Raw genomic sequence first — 20368 nt, forward strand, 5'->3', positions numbered from 1 at the left:
AAAATATGAGAGGCCTGGAGTTGTGGCTCAGTAGTAGAATGCTTGCCTAGCATGTGTGAAGCCCTGGGTTCGATCCTCAGCACCACATAAAAATAAATAAGGGTATTGTGTCCAACTACAACTAAAAAAATAAATATTAAAAAAAGAAAATATGAGATATTTTTATAACCTTGGAGAAGGGAAATGAACAAATTTGAATACATAGAAACAACTAGTTTTTAAAAATAAATGACCCTTTAACAAAAAGGCCAATGATAGACTCAAAATATTTGCAGCACATATAATATACAAAGGATCTGTATCCAGGGTAAAGCCTCAGTACAAAGCAATAAGGAAACAGGAAGCCTTTAAACAAACAATTCACAAATTCTGAATATACTGAGCATAATGTCTGCTATGCTGTGCTCTGGTACTGAATGAAGGGTTTATTTCTCCAGTGCCTAAACTGTTGCTGGCTGACAGCCCTCTTTGGGAATTGCTATCAGTGGAAAAGACTCGCCTCACCCAAGAGCATGCACTTCCCAGGTACCCCTCATCCAACAACTGGAGGATCTGGGGCTCGGACCACCATGCTTTATCTTGGGCAATTTAAAAAGCCATCTTACCTTCAGAGATCACCAGGGGTCAGCTGAGACCTTAGTTGTGACAAGTGGAAGCAGAACTTCTCCCTCTGCCCATCTTGCTTACTCCCATCTCTCAGATGTTAATGAAGAGAGTACTCCCTAGTAGCTTCCTGCACTTTAATTCATTTATTTCTTAATTTTTATTGCTTAATTCTTCCTTTCAGCCTCTGCTTCCCAGAACTTGAACTATAAGAGTCTGTGAGTATGAAAAGGTGGCTTATCTTCATCCTTTAATTAGGAAAATGTAGATTTTTAAAAACCCAAAGGTCCTATTTTGTCCACTAAATTGGCAATATTTTCTTTCTTCTTCTTCTTTTTTAATCTTTTTCTTAGTTCTTTGTTTTTTATTTTATTTTTTTTTTGTTGTAACTGGACATAATATCTTTATTTTATTTAGTTATTTTTTATGTGGTTCTAAGGATTGAACCCAGGGCCTCCCACTTGCTAGGTGAGCGCTCTAATGCTGAGCCACAATCCCAGCCCAGATTGGTAATATTTTCAAAGACTGGCAATACTAAGGGCTGGTGAGAGTGAGAAAAAACTGCATTTTCACACACTACCATAAATTTCCATAATCCATCAATTTCACCTCTAGGAACTTAGATAAATCTAGTATATCTGTATAAAAAAAATCCATAAAGCAGTACATTGAAATTTTGTTCTTAGTTGTAAAAAACAAAAACAAAACTGCAAACAATAGTATATGTGCTGTTTTGTAATCTGCTCAGAATTTTTTCCTCTGTGAAACCAATCCTTTCTATATACTTCGAAATGAGATGGTAGGGCTGTCAATCACAATAGCTCCTCCCTTTATCTTGGTATGATGGTGAGCACAGGACCAAATCTTGATCAATTAGAGCATTGGGCTGATTATGGACACAATCCCAAGAGGCCCAATCTCAGACCTGCTGTAGAACTGATAAAGGGATGCTGGAATAAGGAAGCTCCGTGCAGAAGTTTTGATAAGTCAGGGCTTCTTGGCGGCCACCTTCCCTGGCTTGTGAAGTATCAATGGCCAACTGGATAGCAGTTTTAATGTCTGTGAAATGAACTCAACACACACACACACACAGAGAGAGAGAGAGAGAGAGAGAGAGAGAGAGAGAGAGAGAGAGAGCTGGAAACATTGCTACCTGAAGCAATCATCCAGTTTCTACAAAACACGGCTGGTGTAGCAGGAGATTTCTAAGAATGGGAGAACAGCGGAATGGGCTCTGGTGTGGGCCAGGAGGCATCTCAAAGCAGAGAAGACCTAGGCCCCTCTTATTAGGAGTGTCCCAGAAGGCTGAAAGCTTGACAGAAAAGAATCAGGCAGGACCAAAGCATTTAATAGTGCTGATCAATTGAGGGTCCAGGGGAGAAGCCCCAGGGAATCCCAAACCACGTGACTCTCTCAGGGTGGCAATGGTGGCTAAGGAGAAAGAGCAGCTCTGTCTGGCTGATAAGTTCCAGGAGCACCAGGCCTGAGAGAAGAGAACGGATTGTGATGGGGACACATTTGTAGAGACAAGCAGACCAACAATCCAACAGTGATCTCCATTCCAAAGCCAGAGCATACAGTCCTTCTACCCCCATCTTATGTCACCAGAAAAAGAGAGAAGGATTAACTTTCACCAAATATTCTCTACTGGAGACTGAGAGAAACTCAGAATTTGCCTGAGTTTAAACTAGAGGAGACTCAATCAAGGTTTCTGTAATTTAGCTAGCAACTGAGCTAAATGCCAAATTAAGTTCAGGATAAATAAAGGAAATTACAAAAATTGTGTATACATGACATTTGTAATAAAGAAAGTGATTCTTGTTATTCTAATATGGAAAGATCTTCAAGGCATAAGGTTAAATAGAAAGGAATACATATGGTTTCCCTCTTTTTTTATTAATAATATGTACAATACATTCTCATTTTTATAAAAGCAAACATATACTAGTGCATGTACATATATGTGCACAGAAAGGACCTTGGAGGACCTACTAAGAGAGCAGGGGAGCACAGGGAATAGGGGAAAGTGGGAAGCAGGGGTGGAGGAGTAGAAGAGGGACTTTCCCTTTTTAGTCCATGCACTTCCATACTGTTTGTGCTTTTTAAAGGAATGTACTTAATTTTGTGTAAACAAAAAATGAACGACTGTGATCTTTTCCCTATAAGCCACCTTAGGCAATGCAGCCTAGTTTGTACTTTCTCTACCTACAGCCACTGCTGCCCCTTGTAGATAAATTTGCCTATTTCCCCCCTTTATCTTTATTGCCAAGACTTAATGATATTATTTTGCTGAATATAACTTTTTCTTTTTTTAACTCAAGTACCATCATCTCAGGATCTCCTTCTTTGAATGTGCCCACTCTACTTTCCCTCTTTCTCCTGCCCCCACAGTTGATCAAGTGGTTCTTCCTTCCTTGGGGCATCCAGAGAACCAACCCTAGGGCCTTGCTATAGCATGTTCTGAAAATGGTTGGCTTATGGGTTTAGCTTCCCTACTACTCTGTGACCCCCCTCAAGAATTAGAGATATGTCTTCTTCATCTTTGTGCTGAGATTCTTCTAGGATTTCAATCTACATGGGATAAATCAATGAAGAAAAAATTATAATAAGCCTATTTCTGACTTCAGTCCCTGAGTTCTATTTTATCAAGTTTTAAAATACCAGTACTATGACCTACTTAAATTTTGATTTTGAAAGCCAAGATAAAAAAGCCTCAATTAACAAAGGCAAAAACAGCATCCTTCATGGAAAGTAAATTTTATAACATCTACCAACTCTCCAAGGAAGAATCATGCCATATTTAAAGATGAAAGCACAAATAAATTACATGAATATGATAAATGATCAACAGTCCCATATCTTTAAAATTCAGGCCTGGATCTTTATGTAACAATGATTTCATCTGTAGCTTCCTTTTAGTTTGACACTTGAATGCTAGCTAGCACTAAAACTATGTAAGGGAATTACAAGGTGGATTTTTGTTTGTTTGTTTGTTTTGAATCTTAAAGCCCATAGAGCCCAACTTCATCTCTCTTGAGATTTTACAAGTCTTGAGAAAGTGGCTGGTGGGAGAGGTCTGAGGTGACAGGAGGAACATTAGATTAGATACATGAAAGTAGATAGCACTTTGCACCAGGCACCCAAATCTGAAATGGTGAGAAAGCTCAGGGACAGAATTCTGAGATCTGACCAGACATGACACAGAAGTTGCAGGGGATTTGTAGGCTCCAGCACAATCAGCTGGGGGTAAGGCCTATAGGTTCCCCAGGTTTGGGAGCAAAGGCTTGAGGGTTTAGATGGGTTTGGGGTCCCATTAAAGCACATCTCCTGACTGATGGTTCTGGGGGCTGCTTCTGCTTCTGCTTCTGCAGGAGGTGGCAGTGACTAACTTCAGGAACTGAGAGCAGTAAGGAGGAAGTGGAAACAGCTTGGGTAGCAGTGAGAATCTCTCTGGGACTCCTGGTTCCTCTTCAACTCTTCACTTCTTACCCCTGGGGTGACGGACAGGAACGGCAGGGGCGAATCACCGCAGGCACTTTGTTGTACTAGAGGGACAGGCAGACGTTCTTCCTTCACGGACGTTGCTTTGTATCTTCTATTCAGTTCACAAATGGCAGTGGAGTCTACAGATCACTCCATCTCTGATTATTAGACACGACAGCACAAAGACGGCTGTGATACTTCTCCTTATGGTGATCTCAAGATACATTTCTTTGGATGTATTTCAAATATATACTTGAATCATTTCTCTAGATTTTCTTTAGTGAAGCATCAGTGTGGTGTATACCATATTTTAAAATAAAAATACCTCCATTAAAGCAGTCTTTAGGGGGGATTTCACCCTCATAAAGAGCAGGGTACCCCTCGGTAGCAGGCATGTTAACAGCACAAAGAAGGAGTGACTGCGATCTTTTCCCTATGAGCCACCTTAGGCAATGAAGCCTAGTTTGTACTTTCTCTACCTGCAGCCACTGCTGCCCCTTGTAGATAAATTTGCCTATTTCCCCCCATTATCTTTATTGCCAAGACTTAAGTCCATTCTGCCATCATCTCTTATCTGGATTTCTGTAATCATTTTCTTATTTATCTCCCTATTTTGACATTTAAATCTCTTCAATCTGTTTTCCACATAGGAAGGAGTCACTGACATTCTTTTTGAATATATATCTATATCTATATCCATATCTATATCTATCTATCTCTATCTATATCTATATATATCTATATCTATATCTATCTATCTATCTATATCTATCTATCTATATATATATATCTATATATATAGATATATATATATATAGATAGATAGATAGATAGATATAGATATAGATATATATATATATCTTCAGTTTCCTGTTGTACTGAGAATAAAATCCAAATTCCTTGCCAGGGTTTCGGTGACCTGACACCTGCCTGCTTAGCCAGCATAGGCCTCCTTTGGGTCCTGGTACAAGCTCTCATGATTGGTGACACCTCTGTCCAGGCATCTCTCATTTCATTCCAATTACAAGCAACTCCTTTTCCTTCAGACTTCTAGAGGTCTTCCTTGGAGGGGCTCTTCTTGATCATTTTACCTATTTTCTCCTACTACCTTTAGAACCTTTATTCCTATTTGCAAACATATGGTTGTTTGCTAGCTGGTAGTCTTTATCTTCTCAGACTGTAAACTGTATGAAGGAAGAAATCATATGTAGCACCTAGCATATTATCTGGCACATAGTAGGAATAATAAATAAATATTAACTGCACAAATTCATTTTTATTTTAAGTGTAAATGAAAAATAGCTCTGAGAGCAAAAAAGTAAAAACACCCTCCTTCATGGTTGTCACACTTAACTCTTGCTATAGTCAGGAGTTTGGGCAAACTCACAGGTGTTTTCAGGGTTTCCTCAGTTCCTAGTATAATCCTTACCAGCTTTCACAAAGCTGAGGGCCTCTTGCTTCTGGCTTCTAAACAACATGGTCTCTTTCCTAGACCAGGACAAACAACTCAGGCTAAGATTGAATTCCTCTGCTCTTATGCACCATTGACTTCTGGCCTGAAGGTCATACCAATTTGTATGGACATTGTTGATCAACAAAGAATAGATTTTTCTGTCATAGTCAATTTTCTGGTGCTATAACAAAATGCCTGAAAACAGGTAATTTATAAAGAATAGAGGTTTATTTGGCTCACTGTTCTAGGCTGGGAAATCTAAGAACATGGTGCCTACATCTGCTCAGCATCTGGTGAGTGCCTTTCCGCTGTACCATGAACATGGCAGAGGATATCATCTGGTGAGACAGAGCAAGTGTGCTGGCTTGATGAGCCATTAATCCATGAGTGGATTGATCCATCTATGAGGGCTGAACCCTTATAACTCAATCACCTCCCAAATGTCTCACCTCGCAAATATTAGCCTATAACTTAGGGGATTCAATTTTCAATACATGAAATTTAACAGACACATTCCAACCATAGCAACCCCCTTTTCCCCAGGGCATTTAAAAACTACCTCAAGTGATGGGCATTCTTATTTCCACAGGTTCATCCATTTGTTGTATCAAACATATTAAAATACATTCATAACCTACATTTAATGTAAAACTTTTGCTATAAAATACATTAGAAAAGATTTTTGTAATTTTTCTCATGGAATTTTTAGTTATGATTAACTACAATTGGCTGTTAACTTTATCAATTGCTATGTGTACTTATCAAAGAAGAAAAACTATCTTGCAAATTGCTTATAAATATTGTCACTTTTGTATTCTAAATTTGGATTTAATAAACAGCATTATGCTTTGCAGACATTAACTCAAGTGATTATTATTGGTATCGACCTTGAAGTCCTCTTTTGAAGTCAATATTTTTGTTTCTCACATTTTGAACTTTTCCCAGGTCCCTGAAAAACTCAGACCCTCTCTGCACTGGGCAGATGATATCCAATAGTAAAATGATGCTTCTTCTGTTTTCCTGTTTGCAGCCTTCTTTTTTCTTAAGAATTCTTTGCAAACTCAGAGGAGTTCTCCTCCCTCCCACAGAGAGGATAATGGTCTGTTCTGTTACAGGCTTTCTTTGCCTTTACCTAATCGTAATAATAAACAACAAGGAGCACCGAAAAGTCTGTCTTGTACAGAAATTGGGTTAGTATGTTGAGTGCCATTACCATGTTGCTTATTTAATGATGGAAGATGTTTGCATTTTTAAAATTTATTATTATAAAAGTAACATATATTCACCTTATAAAAAATGGAAAATGAAGACAAATATGTTTTAAAAATCATCTATAATCCAAACTTCACCCCTGATATAGCCAACATATATAATCAACACTATGATGTATTTTTAGTGTATTTTTTAAGTGTTTCATATTACACACATATCAAAACAATATCATACATGCAATTGTATTCTATTTTCACTTATATTACTATTACTGACTCTTAATAATTAGCAATCAATAATGATTAATGATTATGCCATCACATTTTCTGTGAAAGATAAATTTGGTTTTGATGCACTGGATTGAACTCAGGCCCTCGCACATGATAAACACACTCTACACCCCTAGCCTAAGAATACCATTTTTATTGGGTGCCACAGTCTACCATATGGATCTACTGGAATCCTGCACTTAATTTTCTAATGTTGGAATTTTCTGTTTTTATTATGAAAGTGCATGTAATAAAAATATAATGCACTGGAAATTGACTCGTATCTTCCATATAGCTTCGTGACTTTCAAGGGACTAGCTTTAGTTCTTGGGCTCTGCTTTAGATGGTGGAGAAGAGGAAACAGGCTGGAAAAAGACTGGTGTATTTGTGAGCCCCTCATACCAGATCTTTTCCAAGTCCAGCTTCTCAATATCAGACTAACCAAATAGGTGCCAACTAACTGGTAGATTCCTGGAATTGCTACCAAAATTGCTGACACAAGTCCCAGCCAGCTACCAAAGCCAGAAGAGTCACCATTAATATTTTAATTGAAGTGGAAAACCCCAACCAGCTGGTGCCATGCCCCAGTAAGTCCAGAAGGTGTTTGGATAGCATAGCATTTCCTGGGAACTCCCAGATAGTAAGCTCTGTCACACCTGTTAATATCTCTCCCCAAAGAGTAATTCACATATCATAATTGAATTTTTGAAGTCCACTTACTGTATTTGGATCCCACTTATAGCCTTTTGGCTAAGTCTGACTATATATATATATATATATATATATATATATATATATATATATATATATATTTTTTTTTTTTAAATGGTCTTCCAAAATAATAACAATTTCAAATATGAAGGTTCTGGATGACACCACAGAAGACTGAAGAATTATCCCACATCTTGCTCTGTTTTCTACATAAAGCAATGAAAAGCAGAAATGTGTCCAAATAACACTAAATCAAGGGAATTAGTGATTTCCTTTCTTGATAAAGAATTCTAGGTGGAATTCTTCAATTGAGGAAGTATTTTTTGATAAAAGGGTAATATAATAACAATATCATAGTATCTATACTTTTTCAAGCTCCATTTCTGGCTTTATACCTTAGTCATCCTATGACTTTGAGCATTCTGTTTATTTATTATTGTTGTTTTGATGCTAGGGATTCATACTGTTTTATGATATAGTAAGTAAGTTGACTATAGTTAAACAACAACAACAACAACAACAAACAAGAACAAAACAACAGCAACATGAAGCATAATGAATCCAGTACTGGTAACCTTTGCCTTTGGATCTTCCCATTTTCTTTTTTCTTCTTAATGAACTTTGCTGCTGGGGCATTTCTTGCAACTTTGATGACTTTGGTGACTGGGGGAACAACCAAACAGTTCAAATGCAAAAGGGTGTGGCCTGGGAGAGTCAGGGACACAGAGAGCAGGTTCTTGACTGACACAACCACGTGCTTTTCTTGAGGCCCCACTTGCTCTTGTCTCTAATCACAATTCTTTTCAAGACCTTTGGTAAATGCTGGTGGTCTGGGTTCTCTAATCCTTGACAATGTAAGCAAACTGAACCAGATGCATAGTCAAGTACAAGCAGGACACACCAATTGTTTCAATATCATGCAAACATCAAAGGAAAACAGCGATCAAATTGTTAGATTGTTAAATCCATATAGTATTTAGCCATGGATCTGAAACATTATGCCTAACTAGCCTATTTCCCAATTAAGTATTTATAAATCTTGCACAAACATTTCCTGACTGTGGAAACTTCACCTAAAAATGTGAGAGATGAAATTTTCCTTTTCATTTATTCATCACAACTTTGCTTTAGGTGCTATGGGAAGGGGATATACCAGGTTCATGAGGAGGCTCTAGAAATGGATACATCCTGGACTTACTGAAAAAAGTTTCTTGGGCTGGGGTTGTAGCTCAGTGTTACAGCACTTGCCTAGCATGTCCCTGGTGAGACTGAAATCTCCTGCATCACCAAAAGAGTTAGGTGCAGCAGCACAGCCCTATAATACAGTTGGCTCAGGAGACTGAGGCAGGAAGGTGACAAGCTGGAGACAAGACTTGGCAATTTAATGAGATCCTCTCAAAATAAAAAAAAATAAAAAATAAAAGGACTGGGGGTGTAACTTAGTGGTAGAGGGGTTCTGGGAGTAGGAAGAAAAGTGTCAGTTTCTTGCCTCCCGACAAGTCACATTTCTCTAGAGTTCAGTTGTCTATATAATGTATATAATTTGAGAATTGGATTAGGTATATTTTGAAGTCATTTTTGTGATTCTATAACTCCTGCATTGCATGCCCTCCACAGAACACAAAGATAACACAAAAGATTATTGGCAAAATCATTTAATGATGTATTTGTGAATGACATCATGTTAAATATCATTCAAAACAAGTTAAATCACCCAGAATTATGCCCTTTAAAAGCTACCAGTCTCTTTCTATCTAAAAATACCACCTGGATTTTCACTTCCGAGGATTTGCCCCTTTGCCTTTCATAGGAATGACATCAGTCTGTGCTCCCTCTCCATAGATTGCCACTCTCCTGTATGAAACCTTGCCTGACAATGCCACAGGTATCCATTTCCTCTTCCTGTAGGCTCATTCCGCACTTTGTCATCACTAAATTCATTTTTCAGCATTTGCAAAAAGCCCATTGTCTTGCATTATTAATATACAATTAAGTATAATATAGCTATTATGAAACAAATAAAGTGCTATAGAAGCACTGAAGTGGAAAGATTAATTACAACTAGGAGGATCAGGAAAGCACCAGGGAAGAAAAGATTTGAGCATAATTGTTTTCAAGAGCAGGATCTGGTAAGGGGGTTATATGGAGTGGTGATGAAAAGCAATAATTGATAATGATGTGACAGTTTCAAGCCTGGGTCAATGAAAATTTGTTAAATAAATGAACTTCTCATTGGGGTGACTGAATGGTGTGAATACCATTTCCAATATAATACAAGAGATGAAGCAACGTGCTTGATGCAGATGATAAACTTGGTTTTAGACACCTTTATAAAGGTGCCTGAGGACAAATGATGCGGACATGTTCAACCAGGCATTTCTCTGAGCTCAGGGGAGAGTTTGTGGGTTTTCTGTGAGTACTCTACATTTTACCTTGTGTTGTATGGTTTACAAAGGGCTTTCATGGCCATTAGCTAATATTGACTTTTATTCTAACAAACATCCTATAAAGTAGTCCCTAACATGATATTTATGTCTAATTATACCCATTAATGCAAAGAACCTGAGGCTCAGAGACGTTAATTTGATTAACCAAATAAAAGCGCTGCACATGAAGCACAGTGGTCTTACTAGAAATTTAGAATTTTTTTTTTCTTTAAACCATGAAGGGGGGTGATGAATGATTCCAAGGAAGTAGATATTATTTTGGCCAATAGTATGAAGGAAGCCAGAAAGAACATGAGGCCTTCCGGCAACCAAGAACCAAGGAAGAAAGGACACAACCGAAGGTGACCACAGGATCTGCTGGCTCTCCCCTGAACCATGGCCCCCATGAGGGACAATGTTCTGTCTTCCTTTGTCTCTCTGATATAACCAAGCAAAACACCAGGGGCGCAGAAGTTATTCACTATATTTGAGTGGAGTAATAATAAGAAATAACACACCTTTTGGTGTACGGGTAAGCTGGGAATTACTGGGAAGCCACGTTTTAGACATGCTTGGAATGGCAGCTTCCTGGGGGTAACCAGGTATTCCTATAATGAGGATGAAGAGAGCAAAGAGATTTCCATCAAAGGTGAGTGTACTGGGAAGAGAGAACGGTTGGCAAGAAGCACGGTGATGCATTCGAAGCATAAGGTACAGCTTGGGGCATGATTCTCTTGGCCAAAGGACTTTCCATGAGGAACCCAGGGGTGGGGTGGGAATAGTAGTTCAGTGTATTAGGTAGGAGTCTCCCTTCTGCATAACGCGCAGTGTGGGAATGCCTGACAGTTAAAAGTCACAAAGGGATTAAGAAGTCCATTTCAGGGTCGTTCTGGGAGGCGGCAGACCACGTGCCAAGATCCTTTCCCTAGGTGCTAGGGAAGCTCTTGTCTCGGTGCAGCATTTCAGGTCTCCCTAGCTCTCCTGGCCCTTGGCACTGGTAAGTCGCGGTTCCCAGGGCCAGCTTCCTTCCGCTGACCCACGCCTCTAGGGACTCCCCTCCTTAGACCTCCCACCCCCACAAACCCATCCTTTTCTCTTTTCTTCCCGGGGAGCGGAAGGCAATATTCCGCCGGAGTCTTCGTGCCACCGCGCGGCTTCCCAAGCGGGCCAGGAGCTGCGGGCCAAGCTCGCCCGAGTACAGGGGGCCGCCTGGAAGCCACCGAGCGGGAGCCCGACCGGGAGGCGGAGGCGGAGGGCGCAGCCTAACGGTCCCGCCGCCGCGCCGCGCCCCGCCCGGCGGCGCCGCAGCTGCTGCCCGCCCGCCCCCTGCGTCATGACGCCGGCGCCCAACGCGGAAGCCCTCGCGGCGCGCCTGGTCCAGCCGCGGGCAGAGCGCGGAGCCGCGGCGGGCGCGGGAGTCGGTCCGGGCGCGAGCTGAGCGCAGCCTCCTGCCCCAGCCGGGCCGAGCAGGCGGAGCGGGCACACGAGCCGCACCGGGCTGAGCACGCGAGCAGCGGCAGCGGCGGCGGGCGGAGCGGGACACTGCGCGCCGGGGCCGCCGCCGAGGGGATGCGGCTGCCTCCCCGGGCCGGTGTGTAGAGAGGGCGGGTCCCCGGCCTCGGGAGCGCGGCGGTGGAGGGGACGGAGGAGGCGGCCATGGCGACCCCTGGCAACCTGGGGTCCTCCGTCCTGGCGAGCAAGACCAAGACCAAGAAGAAGCACTTCGTAGCGCAGAAAGTGAAGCTGTTTCGGGCCAGCGACCCGCTGCTCAGCGTCCTGATGTGGGGGGTAAATCACTCGGTAAGGGCTTGGCTGCAGCGCGCAGTCCCCTTCCTTCTCCTCTTCCTTCGCGCCCCCCTACGTCTCCCGCTGCAGCTGTTGGCGGGGCGGGGAGCGCGAGCCGGCCGGGTCAGCGGGTCCCCAGCCCTTTGGCTGCTCGCCTTCGGAGCTGCCCGCCCGCCTTGGTGTCCCTAGCCCCACGACCTGCGCCCGCTCCTCCGGGCAGCCCCGAGCCACTTGCGCCCTCTTTGGACATAGGGCCGGGTGCGGAATGAGAGGTCTTCTCTGAATCAGAGCCCTGCATCTGGTGCCTGTGCCGACCCCCGTCCGTCCACCCGCGGGTCGGTCCCAGCAGCTGGGGAAGTGGGAAGTTTGTGTGGGGCACAGCTCCGCCTCGTCTGTGAGCCCCAGCGGGGACCGCTTGGGGTCTGGGCGATCGCTCACTTGCTGGGGGAGGGGGGCGTTGCGGTGTGGCCGCCGGTGTCCTCCACGGGAGGGCAGGTGTAGGTATTCCTGGCTGGGCAGATTCGGAACCTCCTGCTAGAGGACAGAGGTGAGACTACTGGAGAGCTAGGAGATTTAGGGCAACAGCTTTAGTGCTTAGAACCTTTTTTCCTTTAAAGGCTATATTAGTGGACACGAGGAGTCTTTTGGGCAAAGAAAAAGCCAGTGTGAATATGGCACTAGCGTTGAGCATCTTCTCTGCTCCTCTCCTGAATCGCGCTGCCGCTGTGCAGGCTAAAGAGCTCTTGACGGGGAGTCTTCCTCCCCACACCTCCTCCCTCTCCTTGGGGAACCAGGCAGAAGTCACCTACTGCAGAAGGGCGGCTGGGGCGGTGACAGCTGGAGGGGTCCCGGCGGACGCGGATGAAAGGTGGTCTTGAGTTGATTACATCCGCTTTTGGGGTTTGTTTAAAAGGCCGGAGGAGAACGCTTTGGAAAGGCTAGCTTAACACCACAGCCAGGAGTGGAGGAAGATGCGCCGCTGCGGGCTATGCGGACTGCGGTTTGAGGGTCTGAAATAGCCTCCTGCTGATCTTACAGCAAGAAACTCCTGCAGTTTTAATCTACTTAGATATAGGATCAGGAAACATGATAGGCAGTTTTTGACAGAGCCATGAAAGTTTAAATGAGCTTGTGAATTTTGACCGTGACCTTATCCACTGCAGTTAGCATCTGAGGAAAAAGTGTAAGCCTGCTTTCTGTGCTTTTGATTTCTCTGGGTGCCGATATGTCCTTTTCAGCATAAAGGAAATGACAGAATACTGTCTTGGTTTTTTTTTTTTTTTTTTTTTTTTCTCACTCTCAAATTAACAAAGTTGCTGAAAATGGCTCATAAGCATTTTAAAAAATATATTCCTTCCCTGAGTTGTGGAAAAGGATAAACAATATTAGCATTGATACTGTTTGTATGGAGTGACTTTTTTTTAAGTTGATAAATTATTATTTTCTGTCAGATTAATTCCTGTCCCACTAAGTTCATTTTAAGGTCCTGACAATTTAAGTATTAGGAATGTGAGCTAAACCCTTAAGACAGTATAGATTACTGCACCAGGAACTCCCCCAAGTTTTATAACAGGAAACGAAATGAAAGTTTACCTACATAATGTCTACAATTTAGTTATGTTTACTTTTGGTAAGTTTTTGTTGTTGTTGTTTTGCTTTGTTTTTGTTAGTTGAAGGTCTCTTCACTAGAATAGGACCTAATAATAAAAATAGGATGTGTACTGTAGTGCTTACTCATATTTATGGGTCCTTTTTATCTCCTTTGGAGTTCTGGTGTTTTAGTCCAGAGAGTATTTGTGTCTCTGGATTGAATCTAGAAAAGTTAAGTGTCAACAATATGCTGCTGAGGGCTGGGGATTGTGGCTCAGTGGTAAAGCACTTGCCTAGCAAGTGTGAGCTCTGGGTTCGATCCTCAGCACCACATAAAAATAAATAAATAAAATAAAGGTATTATGTCCAACCACAACTAAAAATATTTTTAAAAAAAACAATATGCTGCTGAAAAAAAATGTGTGTGTACTCTCTGGGAATTAGTCTGGACTTCCATGTTACTTTAGAAAAGCCTATAACTGAGCATAATTTGCTGTAATCATTTATGTTGTTACCTTATATTTATGAGTTGCTACATTTGTTTTTTGAGTTTCTTTCTAACTGGAAACATTTTGAAACTACTTAAACATTATAAAAATAATGTCTGATTACCAGATAGTACATTTAGTGTTATTTTCTTTTGCTTAAGTTAGCATTCCTAAGTATACATAGCCAGAGTACTGGAGATTCCATAGTGTACAATGTAAGCATGTTATCCATTCAATAAATATGTATTGGGCACATATAGTGCCAGCCACTGTAGGAAAATTTGCTAAAATGCATCTCATATTTTTGTCCAGTTATCTTTGTTTTGAAGGCTCTGAGTTGACATAAGAAAGGTCTGTTTCAGATGTCTATTTTCTCATATATATATATATATATATATATATATATATATATGTATTTATTTTTAAAGAATGCAGTTGTATATAGAGATGAAATCCAGATTGATGAAATCTGGTTGATTTCATTTTAGGTGGCAAAGTGTGGTACCAGATAGATGTTTTATCATGACCTTCTGTGCACCAAAGTTTACAGAATAATGTGGAGAAAATATGTCCAAAGTATTAAGAATCTGCAAGCTCAAAGGGGAATGAAGGGAAGGGAAGGGGGATAGGAATAGGAAAGACAGTAAATGAATTGGATGTAACTTTTCTGTGTTCATATATGAATACACGACCAGTATAACTCCACATCATGTTCAGCCACAAGAATGGAATCCTAATTAGGATAAGTTATATTTCATGTATATATAATATGTCAAAATACAGTTACTGTCATGTGTATCTAAAAAGAACAAATAAAAAAAAAGACTGATTGAAAATCTCAAAACAACAACAAAGAATCAGAGAGCCGAGTGTAGTTTATTAATGGGAACATTTGAGAAAGCATAGTAGAGAAGGAATAGATAATCATATCAGACAGAATATTTTCCCTACAATTCTTCTTCTTCTTCTTGTTTTTTTTTTTTTTTTTTTTTTTTTTTTGGCACCAGGGATTGCTTAAACACAGAGCAAAATCCCCATCCCTTTTTATTTTGAGAGGTCTCACTGAGTTACTGAGGATAACTTTGAACTTGTGATCCTTCCCAGTAAATCGCTGGGATTATAAGCATGGGTCACTGTGTCTGGCCCTATATTTCTAATGTGATCAGAATTAATGAAAAATGTTTCATCATGAATATAGCATGATAAATTTTAAAGTTTCTTTGGACTTTTTATATAATATTTAGAAATAACCATAAATTTGGAGCTCTAAACTACATGTTTATTTTATCATGTAGGCATCTTATGATTGGGCATCTTTCCATTGCTATGGTGAAAATCTCACTGGATCTGTGTTTTAATTCTTTCTTTAATTCTAATTGTTGACCTTGGTGTGCTAAGGTCAAAGATCTGAGCTAACCTGTTTTTGCATCAGTGTTTATATCTGTTAACTGAGGTTGTTTGAATGATTTCCAAGCTTTTTTTTTTTTTTCTAATTTCATATTCAACCATTTTTATAGTCCAGTAGGTGCCTGATATTATATTCAAACCCACAGAAGTAGTAATAGAATATAGTAGAAGTTGCATTACTGTTATAAACTGGCAAATGCAGCAGCATTCAGTGAGTTTCCAAGCCTTGACTAGAGGTGAAGGAAATCTATGAAGATTTTAAGAGATTATGAAGTAAGATTTTGCTAGATTGATTGCAGTTGGACTGTGTTACAGTCTATTAAGTCAAAGTCTATTCGATTGAAATGTAAAAACTTGCAATTAAGGTGAAAATGTTCAAGTCCATTGTAGTGGTAATGAAAATCTTGATTTGGGCAATGCTCAGTGTCGACAATAAGCCTGCCATTGTGTGGTTAATTTGATATGTTACTGCTTTCTAACTTAAAAATACCCATCAGTGAATGGACCAGTGCCAATTTTTATTTTAAGTATTTTAAGCTGAGAATATAATTGAATACATAAAGGAAAAGATGACTTAAGAAGGCAGTTTTATCTTGTTACTTTTGGAATTAAACTAAAAATGATCAGGCGGTTAGCTTCTTAAAATGATATTTTAATAGTGTGTGGAATATGTTGAATGATCTGAGCCAAGACTTGTTTTAAATAGATATTGCAAAAGATTTTTATACACTGAAATATGAGACTTTTAGAAATTAGTATTTAAAACCTTATTTAAATAGCTGAAGAAAGACGTTATTTATCTCTATAGAGAAATTGTGAAGGATGTTATTCGTCACATACTATTCTATTCTTATTTAAGTATATTGTATATTTAAGTAATATGTACATATTCTTCTAAACTTATTTAAATCAAACAAGTATTTGTGGTTCTATCACGGTAGAAGGGCAGATTGGTAATCAAACCATGAGAAGAAACAGGTACTTGGGCTCTGTTGGGATTTTCCTGTCCATTTTGGCTTCATTCTTCATAGGCCAAGGAACTAATAGTTTCTGAATTTCCCATTTTGTCATTTCTACCCCATAGAAATATTCTGTGTGGTCTGATTTGGGTTAGTTATAGCCTCCTTCTGGAAAAGCAGATATGAAAACCTGGCAGCATCTGCCAGGTGGAGTTGGGAAAGAGCCAACAGGCAGTTTTTATCTTATGTCTCTGGGTCCTGCCTTTGGAGATCTATAAGGGCCAGCCTTCTAACATCGTGCTTAGTTTTGTGTGAATTGAGAATATACAGTTTTCCAGGTATAGTATCCGTAGCTTGTGTTGTATTCCCAGAAAAGATGGGGATTCTAATAGGGTTTGGAGAAATAGTGATTTCTTTTAGGTTCATAGATTCATATCTGGGCTCTGAAAAAAGATGAAAGAAGAAAACTAGGTTTTAAAATGATGTAAATAACTATAAAATTATATCGACTGAATATAAAACAATAAGGCAATTAAAATAAAAAATAGCTTGATGAAATTCATTGAAGGGAATCCAATCAACCATTCATTCAAGAACTTGTCTCCTCACACTATTTTTTTTTCTTTCTTTTCAGAGGAAAGAAGCACACTAAACAGACATGTTTTGTAGTATTTTTGGGAGAAATTGCTTAATGCTCTAAAACATGGGGTTATATCTGGAGAACAGAATACAGTTTCTTTTCTCTTATTAGATACCTTAGCATGAACTTTAGTAATTAGAATGCTCCCCAAAGCTGAAGGATCTGCTGTGCTTTTAGAAAGATTGTCAGCAAGAATTGTGATAAACCAACAAAATGTACTTTCAGTTGATAGAAAATGCACTCAACCAGAGTAATTAATTCAACTAGCATACACTTTGAAATACAAATTTTGGAATTCAAAGGAATTTTTAATGCAGTTTGTAGGATGGTTTGTGGTCAGATTAGGTTCAAATCCTGGCTCCATCATTTATGGGCTCTTTGAAAAAGGTTTTTAGCTGCTTGAGCCTTGATTTACATATTCTTAAAATGGAGACAATAATGATATTGAGGATTAAATGAGATAATGTATTTCAGGCCTAGTCCTATAATTGACCCATAATAAGGATTCAGTAGATGATGCCTAAAATGATAGAATTTGGATGCATGTAAGATGGTAGCATGTTAATAAGCACTAGACCAGTGCTTCTCCAAATTTAATATGCATATAAATTACACAAGTCATATGGGGCTTTTAAAATTACCATCAGTCTGATGGGGGTGTTTTAATATATTCTCAGGTGATGCTAATGCTGTTGGTCCATGGGCTGTACTTTGAGTAGCCAAGCAGGAGAAGGAATAGCTTTAAAAGTAAGGAGAAATGTTCAGAATTTGCGACGAGTCTTTAGAAGAACAGGGACCACATGATGGAGTTAGGAAAGTTAGGAGAAGGTATTGTGTATTGGAAAGGTATTAACTTTTTATTATTTTTTTTAAAGAAATGTTGACTTGCAGGTGATGGTGGGTGGAAAGTCCAATTATAATATGCCATGGGATGTTGGAAAGATGGAATTCAAACTCAGGAGCAAGATGAGGGCTGGAATAAAGAATTGAGAATTATTCATACAGAATTGATAGTTAAAGCTACGGGGGTTAATTAGAACTCTGAGGGAGAGGTTGGGGCCAACTCTGAGGGAAGATCAGAGAAGAAGGAAGAAGAATCAAGAGAAAACCCAGCAAGGAAACTGGAGAAATAGGTGCTCCCGAGAGCTTGCTGTTTGTGGATGTATTCTTGAGAGTGGTTGATTCAGAGGGGTGTGTGTGTGTGTGTGTGTGTGTAATTCTTAAGGAGTGAATAAGTGAAATAGAGGCAGCTCCTCTTTTAGAAGGTTAGAAGTAGAGAGTGAAAGGTGTCATTTAATTTAGGAATTCCCAGGGTTCTCCTTGACCCCGTCTCTTGTCTGTCTTTCTCACCTCTACTTTTCCTAGCCAGATTCATTTTCTGTCCTAGACTGCCATCAGAGCCTCTGAGCTAAGGCTGCTATAGCCACCTTTATCTACCTTTCCTTTCCTTTTTGGTGTTGTGGAGTCTCATGGATGTGTGAAGGTCAGGATTCTATTCTCAGAGTAATGCTCTAAAACAAAGGAAACAGGTTTCATCCTGTCAAGTTCACAGACCCCTCAAGTTCTATCCAGTGACTATTTGGGAGCTCTAAGAGCTTGGTGGAGCAGTTAAGAACCGTTGAAAGAATAATATGGGGGTGGAATGGGGTAGGAAATGGGGGAGAGCATGGCACAGCCAGGGAGAATACTATGCAGACTGAACATGCTCAGGTTGAATTCATCCCTTCTGGACTCACAGTGCCTAGTTCGTGGTGGGGATCAGGCCTATGCCTTTAGCCACTATTGGGCTGCCTGTGTCAGTCACATCTTTCAGATCTTTTCGTCCCTATTCTTAGTCTTAAAAGCTGTACTTGGATGGACACATTATTAGCTATTAATATGGGGGGAGGGGCTGTTTGAAAACACTTTTTTTTCCTTTACAGAAAGAAAATCATAGTTATGTACAAAGCAGGTGATAGAGAATAAATATGTAATTTATTCATGAAAAGTGTTTTTAAGAGTTTTAAAACAGTAACTTACCTACAGACAGGCTTTTAAATGCTATGTTATACTTTTCCACTGGAAGTGGTTAAGATCTGAGCTCTGAGGTCAGTGCTTGGTTGGCTGTGTGACCTGCGGCAAGTTATTTATATAGCCTCTTGGTTCCTTGCTTATGAAACGATGCAAAAGAGTACCTACTCCAGAGGGTTGTTAGGTGGATTAAATGAGCACAGGGGCTCCACTACTCAAAGTGGGGTTACATCCTGATAACCCACCATGAGTTGAAAATATTGTTAGTGCATTTAATGCACCTAACCTGTCAGGCATCACAGCCTAGCCTCGCCTTCCTTAGACCTGCTCAGAGCACTTACATTAGCCTACACCTGGGTAGAATCATCTCACACAAAGCCTGTTTCATAATAAAGTTGAACAGCTCATGTAATTTATTGATAGTGTACTGAAAGTGAAAAACTGTATGTTGGGGACTGATTGTATTTCTGAGACGCCTAAATAGTTGCTGGAACATGGAAAGTTCTGATAGATACATGCACAGTTAACTAGGGAATCAAGACTGCTGGGGGTGAGTGGTATGAAATAGGGTAGATAGTGTATAGGCCTAGATTAAGAAGACATTGAGTGGCTGGGCGTGGTGGCACATGCCTGTAATCCCAGTGGCTCCGGAGGCTGAGGCAGGCAGATTGCAAGTTAAAGGACAGCATCATCAATTTAGTGAGGCCCTAAACAACTCGGCGAGACCCTGTCTCTAAATAAAATCGTAAAAAGAGCTCGCAACGTGGCTCAGCACTCTGGGTTCAATCCCTGGTACCCGCCCCCCTGCCAAAAAAAAATGAAGAGAATCTCAGGCAGAGGGATCAGGAGGGATCAGCCCATGCAAAGGTCCTGAGGCTATCTCTTGCTTGGCATGTCCAGGGAAATATAAGGAAGGCTGTGTAGCTGAAGCAGAGTGAGAGAGGGCTAAAGGTAGGAATGAGGACCAAGTGGTAACAGTGGCTGGATCTTGCTTACTTCCACTTGGGAGACTTGGAGAAGACTTGAGGGGAGGTGACACTGAGGAGAACATTGAAGATTAAGTAGAATCTCCCAGGTGCAGAAGACAGGGAAAGATAGGTATTATGAGGTAAAGGGTTGACCACTGGCAAAAGCTAGTGGAGTAGAGTGAGTCCTCTATGGTGGCTGTGGCCATCGCTGTAGTCCAGAGAACAGTAACATCATTGGTCACCCAGGAAGCTGCTAGGAATGCAGGGTCTTGGGCCTCCCTGCAGATTACTGGAACAGAATGCAGTTTAACTAGATGGGCAATTTGTAAGCACCTGCAGTTTGGACAGGCACTGGTTAGGGCAG

At 40.5% G+C, this 20368-nt stretch overlaps 1 protein-coding gene across 1 annotated transcript in view; it reads left to right on the top strand.

The window, feature by feature from the left end:
- Window positions 1–11547: 11547 nt before the first annotated feature.
- The window catches only part of Pip4k2a (phosphatidylinositol-5-phosphate 4-kinase type 2 alpha), a 158705-nt gene continuing 149884 nt past the window's right edge, over window positions 11548–20368 (top strand). Inside the window, exon 1 of the mRNA XM_027928672.3 lies at window positions 11548–11957. Coding sequence (XP_027784473.1) covers window positions 11814–11957 — 144 coding nt within the window. The 5' untranslated portion in view covers window positions 11548–11813. The remainder of the gene's footprint in view (window positions 11958–20368) is intronic.

The sequence above is a fragment of the Marmota flaviventris genome, chromosome 12 (assembly GCF_047511675.1).
Source record: "Marmota flaviventris isolate mMarFla1 chromosome 12, mMarFla1.hap1, whole genome shotgun sequence".
In the NCBI taxonomy this organism is placed as follows: Eukaryota; Metazoa; Chordata; class Mammalia; order Rodentia; family Sciuridae; genus Marmota; species Marmota flaviventris.